The 11321-nt window shown below is 33.5% G+C and overlaps 1 protein-coding gene across 1 annotated transcript in view; it reads right to left on the bottom strand.

Annotated features, from left to right (window-relative positions):
• Window positions 1–6430: 6430 nt before the first annotated feature.
• Window positions 6431–11321, bottom strand: part of LOC129257193 (AP-4 complex accessory subunit RUSC2-like) — a 37993-nt gene continuing 33102 nt past the window's right edge. Inside the window, exon 7 of the mRNA XM_054895469.2 lies at window positions 6431–11148. Coding sequence (XP_054751444.2) covers window positions 10977–11148 — 172 coding nt within the window. The 3' untranslated portion in view covers window positions 6431–10976. The remainder of the gene's footprint in view (window positions 11149–11321) is intronic.

Here is an 11321-nt window from a genome sequence, read left to right as displayed (position 1 = left end):
TTTTTCAAAAGGGGTTAGGTTCATTTCAGTTTAGTTGCAAAAGGGGTTAGGTCCACACAGACTTCTTTTGGAAAATAATATCTTAAAAAATATGAAGACAAGTAAATATCTTTTATACCCAATTTTATGTTCTCATGGTAGGGTATCATGAAAATTCAGTTTCGCATTAGAATATTGCAATATGGGAGAATAAAATAAAAATTATTTTCTTGGAATGGTCCAAAGTGGCCCTAACCCCTTTTGCAACTAAACTCTTCATATATTTCCTTCTTCTTTTCCCACTTGTTATCTGTCTCCTGGTTTCCATAAATCTCGTCTTATTTCTCTTCCGCCCCTTTTGTTCCTACTTCCCACATTCTAGCTCTCTTACCACCCCCCTCTAAATTATCTCTTCATATGTGCCCCTCCATTTCTTTCTCATCTCTTCAACCCACTTCTCATCACTCTTTCCCTCTCTCGATCTTCATCTCATTTTGAATTTTGCCAATTCCAAATCCCTTTCATTTTAGCTCTGTACAAATACTATATGAACACAAATGAAAGACATAAAGGAATTTTCTGGTTAGTGGTGAATTTTATTAATTAGCCATAAAAAATATCACATTATTAGAGGATTAAGCTTGACCTTTTTCTTAAGCGTATGTTAATACTTTGAACCAAAAGAATTTTTTTTTGTATGCTGGGGCAGCGATCCTGGGGAGGGGGGGGGGCACAGTTCCCTCTACTTCTTGAAGCACTGAAAAGTGCCTTTTTATGCAAGAAAAATGCCCCCTCACGAACGTGTACTGTGTCCCTTTCACCTGACAAGAACCTGTTTTGGGTGTTACCAAGTGCTCTTCCTTGTATGCAATTTTTTTACCCAAAAATGCCCCCCCCCCCGGAACGTGTTCTGTGCCCTTTCATCTGAGGGCCCGTTTCATGTGTTAAAGAGTGCCCCCTCGTCTTCTTGTAAGTGCCCTTTCTCGAATCACTGCCCCCTTTTACCCAAGGAAAGTGCTCCTAATGAACTTGTTCTGTGCCCCTTTTACCTGAGAAGGACCAGTTTTATGGTCACCTTGACGATTGCCCTTTGAAACAAGAAAACAATATTCTCATTTCGATAATATACTTGTGAAGGAAATCCTTTGTGCATTGAGTTTAATAATTCATGAGTGGGGGTATATAAGCAGTTTCGTACAGATGGAGGGGGGGGGCTTGAAGGACTCTTGCCCCCCCCCCCCAAAAAAAAAAAAAAAAAAAAAGAAATCACAACCAAGAAAAAAAAAAGAGAAAAGGGTGAATATATATCATTCTGAATATTTTAGATTTTCTTTTTAAAAATGTCAAAATTTTGCTCGCTCGCAACTTCTTAAAAATTTCACGTAATACAGCATTTTCCCTATGCCCCCCCCCCCCCACTTTCAACTTCACTCCGCCGCTCCTATTTGTATGTTTATAGCTTCTCCTTTTGCAACCAGTTTTAATGAAAATCAACAAGAAATTTCATACGTCATGAATTTGGGGTTGTGATAATAATTTTTTTGTTGTTGTTGAAAAATTGAACTTGGAAAAAAAAAACCTTTTCCATCTTCATCAAGTGGTTCCTAAGTCAGACTCTTCAATATTGAATTGTTGGATTTCATGAATGAAAACATCTGTTACACCAGTCCTGCAGATTGAAAAAATAGAGAAAGAAAATCAATGAATTTAAATTAAAATTGTCGTGATTCATAAAACATAAATGTTTTAAGAAAAGTGAGACTATACATATATATGTTTCTTCAACACATAACAGGAAATCTTACTTCTGCTAATTATAAACTTGTACTTCTATAAAGCATATCACTTAAATATGTGAGTGTTCTATGCAGTTTACATACCACTCTCCATTATAACTACATGTACTCTATGAAAAAATGTCAGAGATTTCTCATAAATATGAATATATGAATCAACATATGTAAATTATATAAATAGTCATAATTAAAGTTGATGTTTTGTTGCACATAATATTTTGATCTTTGATTAAAAACGACACTAATTATAATCTAAAAACAAAATTGAAATGGGTTTTTTAAAGGCAGGTCTATTTTTTGCAAAAAATTGTGAACAACCTCCATTATTAAAAATATTAATTAATTAACTCACTCATATAACTGCTGTAGGTTGTATTTCTCTTTGTGGTCTAGTCGCTGTTCTATTAGGCCTACTTCACCAATTATTTATCATCATCAATCACCTCCATGGAAATTGTAAAACTGCATCATCCTATTGAACAAAATGTAAAATAACAAGATTTTTAAAAAATCGTAAATCTACAAATATGAAATATAAATATCACACTAAAGAATGAATAAAATGAATTTTGTAAAATATGAAAAATAAATATTGCTTTGTTTATAAACAAATAGGAAATAAAAAGGCCATTTAATTACTAGTAGATCATGCAAGGACATGACCTTATTTTAGAAATTTGCCCAAGGTACTGTACATAACTTTTGGCATTGTTTTTATTTTAGACTCAAGAGCCTGTATATCTAAGAAGTGTATATTAATTACAGATCCTACCTCTTTGTGGCTCGGATTATTTTTATTTAATGTAAACATGGTTAACATTCAATGCATGTAATGTATCTGTAATTTTGTATGGGTTAGTTTAAGTTTTATACCTGGATGAGAATCTGCAAAATGATGCATGCCCTTATGATCATCATCTTGAACCATATAGGTAGACCTCTACTGTTTTTCTTGTTCTTCAAACTCAACCTGTTTGTGAAAGAAAAGAGAGAACAATAATAAGAAGTGATCTTTTTCATGGCCGTATGTATAGGGGGAGGGGTTTGGGTATAAGAGCTGAAATGTGAAAACCTTCATCAAAAAGAGAATTGCATGACATCCTTCAATTTTACTTTAGAAAATGCACAAAACGGCCCTAGCCTAGGTAATATTGGTCGCTTCTGGCCCTCGCTTTCTAAATTTTAGGTTTCTCTAAATTTGTTCACATGTCTGCCCCCCCAAAAAAAAAAAATCTGGATCTTTATATTTCCGAATTTTATTTCATTTGATTTTAACATAATTTCATAATCTCATGCACTAGGTCTAGATCTATTTGTAAGAAAGTATAGATCTAGTCCAACGAGACTCAGTGCTGTGCGACAGCATTCATGTAGGCCCTATCTAAATTTGGTCTAGATCTAGAGTGACTAGACTAACGATGGACTCTCGATCTATCTAGACCTAGAAAGTAAAGCTTCGGTTCCAAACCGAGATCTAGACCCTATATCGGTTTAGAAATTTTTGATGTCTGACTCTGACTTTTATTCCTGGCTAACTTCATTGCCAATATTGACCGAGAATAGATCTAGATCTAGTCCTTGGTCCACCGAGAGTCATACTCGTACATGCAAATGGAGTCGTTTAGGCCCAGACTTAGATCTAGGCCTAAATTACAGACCTAGATCATAAGCCCTGGGGGTAAGTGTCGAGGGTTGGGAAAGTATAAGTTAGACTAGATTTGAATTAGGCCTACGTAGGCCTAGCTCTTGATAGCATCGATTGATAAATAAAAGTAAAGTAGCCTAGATCTAAGTATAAAGTAAGTAGGGCCTAGGATTAAGAAGATCAAGGTCCTAGATCTATTGTCTTGATAATAAGGCAAACATGCAGAGCAGCATGTTATTTCTAAGACCGAGTCTAACTATATTTATATTATAAATAACAATAAGAGTTAAAATGGGTGGGGGCTAAATGCAGAAGCCTGAAGTTATGCAAAATAAATTTGATATCTGAAACAAAGTGAGGACTGAGGATTGACACAATGACAGGCGTATCTTCATCCACACTCCGCTTCACAGTTTATTCCTGACTGAGTCTCGATCTACTGAAGATAGATGCAGATCTCCCTCTAGATCTAACGTTACAGTGTACAAAAAGAAGCATCATTTTGGTCCTTGTTGGAGCTAAGGTGAACCAAACCAGCCCGATTATCTCTCGATTCCCAGCGCAGCCGGCTAGGAGAGCCCGTACAAATATACAAATAATGCATGCAGCCGAGTGCGTTAGTGGAAATGCAGAGCACGCGAGGTTTCTTTAGATAGGAGTCGCACTGTGCACGAGCCGCTTGCGGCGAGTGTCCAGTGTGCTCCATCTGAAGAAACCGAGCTTTCTCTGCATTTACTTTTACGCACGACAGAGCAAGTGCATTATTTGTTTTATAAAATAGCAACACAGAAACAATTTTTTTAAAGTTACAGTACAGTTTTGTTGGACTTCTACCGCACTGGTTTGCTTGAGCGTGCAATGTCAATTTTCGTTGCACACCTTTTGCACTACCGTGCAGTGCACAAAAAAAGTTGGATGTCATGTGACGCGTATTGACCAATCGCGATGCTTGAAATAATACAGCTATTTTATAAATGTGGTTAACACAGCGGCATAACGGCATAACCACAACACTGCAAGCAACATACAGGCTGCACTGGGCGACGATGACAATCTAACTTCAATTTCAAAGACCAAATTCTGCTTTCCTTTAACAGAAGAATGATAACAAAATCTCTAATTTGTTAAAGAAATAACCTAAGATCACAAAATACAGTGTGAAATGTGTAAATAGTCCCCTGAATTCATGTGGTTATATCAATTTATATAGGTCCATTTTGTGTGTGGAAAGAAAAGTTTCAGAATGAATAAATTAGATGACGTAATGAGGTCAAATGAATAATTAATTCTGTAACACGATACCACTAGTATCGATGACTAAGAATCGGGGAAATCGCGTATTAATGACGCTCTTAGCCAATGAAAAGGCCGGATTATGAATATCTTCATGCTCATGAATGTCAATGAGGGCTTATTTTTGTCTTCAAATGATCGCGGTAGGCGGAGCCTAATCTCATTTGTTTTGTGCTGAACGCGCACGCAGCTTTCGGTCTAGTAATATATTATAAGGTCTTTGCATAGTACTATACTATTATATTTTTCTTGCTGTAGAGATAGATACATGATTGCCTTTGATTCTTAGATAACTTTTTTTTATGGGTGGATGAATGGATTTATGGGTGGATGGATGTATAGATCAATAGATACTGGAGATAGAAAAAAATATTGAGGGCTGTTTAGAGACAGACAGACGGATGGACAAAAAGACAGACTCAAAGACAGATCGACAGAAAGACAGACTCACAGACAGATTGACAGATAGATAGATATGGATGAAAAAATGATTAACTCTTAGCCATGGTACGTCTTATACACTTTGGTCATTTTTTTTCTATAAAGTTAAAATGAAGGTAATCTCATATTAATCCACTTAAAAAAATTGTCACCTCAAACCTTTCAATAAATGCTTTGTACTCACTCTAAGGTTTACTTTAAATATACAAATCAATTGTTTGCTTGACATCATTACTTTCTAAAAAGAAAATATTGATGATAAATATTGAGAGACATAAAAAGGATAATTTTATAGAACTAAACCACAATTTTCTGTACATTATTATGTTTGTGTATTAATGAGTATTTCCCCTCCCTCTCTTTCCCTCCCCCTCACTCACTTTCCCCCTCTTTCTTTTATTTCGCTCTGGATTTTTATTTCTTTTGTCCTTCCTATCTTTTTTTTTCTTTCTCCCTGGATATAGTTTAATTGAAGGATTGTCTTTGATACCAGTGTTGCCAAAAGTAACTCAACATTGTGCAATTCTATTTATTTTTTGTTAATCAAAAGAATCATCAGGAATTTGTTGGTTTGCTATTTTCTTATGGCTCTCATATCACTTAATTCTATTTATTGTGTCAATATTGTTTTCTTCTCTAATTGCAATTATATTTTTCAGTTAGCATTATCTGTCTGGATCCAAGGTACTGCAGTTTACTATGCGTATTAGTAACAAATATGAACAAAGACATTTTTCTGACTCTCAACAGATGTATTTGTTCATGATTATGTTACTGCAGTATCATACTTCATGTGTGTTGATAGATGATTTTCATGACACGTTTTTGTGTGAGGCAATAAATCAATTCAATCTAATAATTCAAAGAGATGCATGCATCCTATGAAATTGTGCATTCATAATGATTTCATGATTTTTTAAATAACAATTATCCCCCCTTTCTCTCATATCTTGTCCATGCCTCTTCCCCCATTAAACCCTTTGTAATCAAACACTTTGGGAGGTTTTACCAAGCTGTTTATAAAGTTATGCATGAATTTGTAAATGACTGGAATACGAGGACACTGTAACAAAAATGCTTATATATGAAAAGTATTATGCTATTCAGTCAACATTGAATTATTTAATACAACTCAACCTGAAGTAATTATTGGTAATTTGAGAAGACTATTTAGCGTGCTGTAACCCAGTCATTCATAAATTCATGAATAAGTTGATATGAACATTTATATGAAACACCCCCTGATATTAAATAATGAGTCAGTACAATGCAATGATTCTACTTCACAAGGACAACGTTTTATTACAAACAAACATCTGAAACATAGGTTGAACATAGGATATGCTTGGAAAGCTTTTGGTAAGAAGGATTTGGCATAGATTATTCAAATATGCTAAGTAATTGGGATGGAACGACCAAAAAAAAGAGAAATAAAGCCAAAAAGGATTGAATGATATCATTATAAAGGGCAATTTCCATTGAAAAAATGACTGACTACAATATATCAGTAGTTAAGGAAAAGATAAAACACAATTACACAAACTGATAATAATTGTAATTAGGTATCCTTTTTTTACCCCTCTCTTTTTCTCTCAACATCAAATCTCATTTGAATTTACCTTTCCTGAGTACAAAAAACACCTTTTTACATGCAAAACATTTACATTCCTCAGACTACCTCACATATCTACAGGCTTTAGATTCATCTGACTTTTGCATACTCTGCACAGGAATGCCACATATACAGTCTAAAAAGATGCAAACATCGCTCACAAAGGAGTCATTTACAGAACATCACATATACATCATACAAATAACGATTGAGAGAGACCTAGTATTTACTCCTGCTGCTGCTGATTTATACTCCATATACAGCACCTTAGATCAAATGCAAGGTTTAATACAAGAAATCAGATTTCTCCCCCTAAATACATTTATTATATTTTTAGTACCTCTTTTTTATCTCACAAACTGCAACATCAAATACTGAATTCAATATTGACCTCCCAATCACAAATCTCAAAAGGTACTTTGGTTCTTTTGAAAATATCTTTCCAGGTTCAGGTTGAATATGACATTGCTATCTATCCTATTAAAATAGAGATGGGTGCATATGTTAATTAATGAATTTGATTGGTAAATAATTCTTCTAAACTGCTGTCCAGATAAACTATTTACTCATGATAAATGAATTATAACTTTTGAAGCTAGTATTTTGAGCACTGTCACACACTTTTATATCATTATTTGATGTATAACATACAATATATTTCTGTTCGTTTTTCCTTCCTGACACCAAATCCTCATTCTACAAGAATAACCTGTTTCTTATTACAAAGTATGCTCATAAAATACTCATTTGTTTAACTTCTGATACTTAAAACCAGAGTATTAGATATTATGCGTAACCTACATACAAACTTGAACAAGCATTCTTTTACATAATAGATTCAGCATTTGGTATGCAAACCCTTTTTTCTATTGCACTACATATTTCAGCAAGAACAAAACACTTAATACCCCAAACTACACTGTTGAAGTAGCATTTCATTCTGTCAGACAATCTTGTTCCCCCAAAAATATTTCATAGATGATAAAAATACAACCCTGCAAAGATGAAGTGGAGTTATTCAATTGTGAAGGTTTACAAATTCCAGAACATAGTTATTTAAAGCTTAAAAACTTTCTGTGAATGAGGGTCAAGCATCAAGATCTGGAATTTATGATATCCTTTTCAGGAAATCTATGTAAATATTTGAAGATAAAACGACTCTACGTCACTATAATACAAGCAACATATGTGGAGACAGAAGGACAATGATTTTTTGTAATTTTTATAGGTTTTTCATTAATAATAATGTACAAGGGCTCAGAAGTTCTATTGAGAAACACACCTGTCTGTACACTGCGTGCATATCCTAAGCTCTAATGGATGATGATTAACTCAAATGAAAATATGGTCATTTTCGTGAAAATGGCCTAAAATATTTACTTGCACATGCATACTGAGTTGGGGAGGAAATATGTTTGTACAGAAGCATAAAAGCTAGGTTGCATAATCATAAACATATTCACTGTAAAAAAAATGCAGAAATTCTTTTTTTTTAAATACTAATAATGTACACATGATATGGCAGCTCACAATAATGTTTTATGAACTCGGAACAACTCCTGCTTCACACTAACATTTAAATAGACATATTATCAAAGTTTGTGTCAACTGTTTTCATCCCATACATCTCTTAAAATGCAAGAATTATTACATAATTATCAAGTTTATATAATATGGTAAAACCCACATGGCATGAGTAACCCCATTATCTAAAGATTGAAAAATTAAGATCGTAATTTAAAACAAAGTGGTTTTTAAGCTAAGAAAAGAAAGTCTACTCATTATTTGAAATAAGTGTCTCATTAATTTCATGGTACTGGTATTTTAAGTAAACTTCAATTAAAAAAGAAAAGTTTCTTTATCATAAAAGGTGGAATCAAAGAAAAGTTTCATTAAGTGCCGAGTTACATTCTCCAGGTTGTTGAACCTCAATAAAACACTTGCTGCTTCCAATAAAGGTAAAATATTACCAAATTACCATTTGACTGGATTTAAAGTATCATTCTATTGTATTGTTCCCCCTGACTTCCACAGAAGTGTTTGATTTAGGAAGAATTTCCAATATAAAAGGGAGACTACCAAAACCTTTAAAATTTGATTAAAAAATACAATAAAACATTGAAAATGAATAATGATCTGAAATACTCATATTATTGTTGTTGAGTTGTGTGATGTAATTTTCTTTATATTGACTAAATGATTAGCACAAGAGCTACTAAGCTTCCGAGCTCTACAAGTTAAGGACCCCCAAGTTACTGAGCTTCTTAGCCAACAAGCGACTGAACCACTGGGCCACCGAGCTAATAAAGCCACAAGGCCACTGAGATACTGAGCTATTAAGCTTTGAAGCTACTGAACTACAACAAAACTTGTAAAGCCTCAAAGAAACTTAGCTGCATGAAACTAGTCAGTAGTCACTATGAAATAAAATTTGATACTATTTAAAAAAACATCAGAAAACATGAAATATCTCATTAAAAAAAATCCTTCAGTGTATTAACTCGACCCTACTTCAAGGCATGTCGGGTGTGGGGATATCTAGTAACTATGAATTTAAAACCACCAGAAACTTTATTCATTACCAAAATCAGATTAAATTTCTTACATAAATGATTACTTCATGTCTGAAAGTCATTCATCTTGTCCATACCTACTGCAAGCTATATATGAACAGCCATCAGTACAGCTCAAAAAGATTGGATTCACTTCAAAATTTCCTACCCTAACATGATTATAAAATAAAACTGTACATTACCAATACCAATGTTTAACATTCAAGCTCCCCAAGAGTTTTGAGCAGGAAGTTCACCAAGCAAGATAAAAACAAAACAATCTATTGTGAGCTGCCACTCATTTTTTTCAAATAAATATTCTGAAACCAATGATAAATGAATATGTACATTAGTGTACAAAACAAATAAGCATAATTTACAGGTGGGCTAAACCTAAGACCAAAGCAACAATCCCTTTACAGAGAGGTAAATATTTTCATATTTTACATCTTATATATTTTTATTAAATAAATACAGGATTTTTAATTTTTCTAAGACAATTTTTTTTTATGGATAATTCCGCTGAGATGATCATAGTAGGCAAGACTGTAAGAAATAAGGTGGCCATGTGGCAGTAGAAAGCAAATTATGTATTCTTGATTCATTCATTTGATAAATAACATTAAATAGAATATCGTAATTTTTTCAGTAATTTTTGTAGGAATTGGAAGTAGAATTATTTCATTGAAGCAATCAGTCATTCTTTTTTTGGAGTCCATTGTAAATACAAAAGATATAAATTCAAAGTTAACTGTCTTAATGGAAAGAAAACATTACTCAAATATATACTTTCACTCAATATCAATTTGCCAATAAATAGATATTATCTTAGCCAATCAGGTATTTATAATTTAATTTGGTCACATAATAAAGGTAAATTATATCTAGAACTCTTTGCTTGGTTGTTTGTCAAATGATGCTTCAATGATGCTTCAATGAGAATAACTTTGAATTACTTTTTTTTCATAAAAAATGTCCTTCAGAAACTGAACACCATGTGTTTTGAACTTCCTCATATTATTGTATCGCGTAAAAGCAAGTAAGGTATAAGTGTAAATAATTTGACAAAAACAGCACTTACTTTTTCTTCAGTAAAATTGCACTGAAAAGAAGTATTCACGACAAAATGTGCAAATATACATCTGCTTGCATAAGTTTGTATAGTATCTGTCCATATTGTAACTTTATAGTAGGAACTGATATTCATGTGATATTTGAAAAAAGTTTTATAAGTATCATTTAGCAATTTTCAACAATTTCAATAATATTTATATTTTTCATAAACCTTGTTTATAGCTATTTTCATATTACATTTACTGCTTTTAAATCAATGCATTTTCAGCATGTCAAATGGCAGATTAAGTGATTGCACTAATGTATAATTGTGCATTAAGTACAAATGCAATGTCTGATTTTTAGTATTCTTATTATAACAGAGACAATCAGGCAATATCTGCTGGTCCAGAAGAGCATCGTATAACCTCATTCTGAACTGAAGATGAAGGTGAGTGTATATACACAGCAACTTGTACATCAGTTTCATTCATTATCACATCAAAGGCCTTCAAGGCCTCGGGTATGGATCTTTGTTGTCATGGCTACAATGCCATGGACATGAATGGTCAGACGCTTCGGCATGCTGGTCAGGGGCAGAAACTTCATTCCAGACCCTGGACGTACTCGATGTGGACCAAGCCTGATTCGTTACCATGGGAACAGAGTAACCAATCTGGATCCACCTGTCTGTCAACGGTGAGGACATCGCCCTTGGAGAAGCATAGTTCACCTTCTGTCATGCTGACATGGTGGCAGAGAGTCTTTACAGGACTCCTATAAAGAGGGGGTGGGGAAACAAAAAATATAGTATCTGTGAAAGTGCTTAGAAATGTACATGTAGTTTTTATGTGATAAGTTGTATATGATATATCATATTTTCATTAGTATTACAGAAATGCTGAATGAAATAATAAAAATTGACTCCTTAGAAAGATAGTATGATTTCA

This window comes from Lytechinus pictus, chromosome 3 (assembly GCF_037042905.1).
Source record: "Lytechinus pictus isolate F3 Inbred chromosome 3, Lp3.0, whole genome shotgun sequence".
Taxonomy (NCBI): domain Eukaryota; kingdom Metazoa; phylum Echinodermata; class Echinoidea; order Temnopleuroida; family Toxopneustidae; genus Lytechinus; species Lytechinus pictus.
The sequence above is the reverse complement of the archived record's forward strand: the minus strand, read 5'-3'. Positions and strand labels throughout refer to the sequence as shown.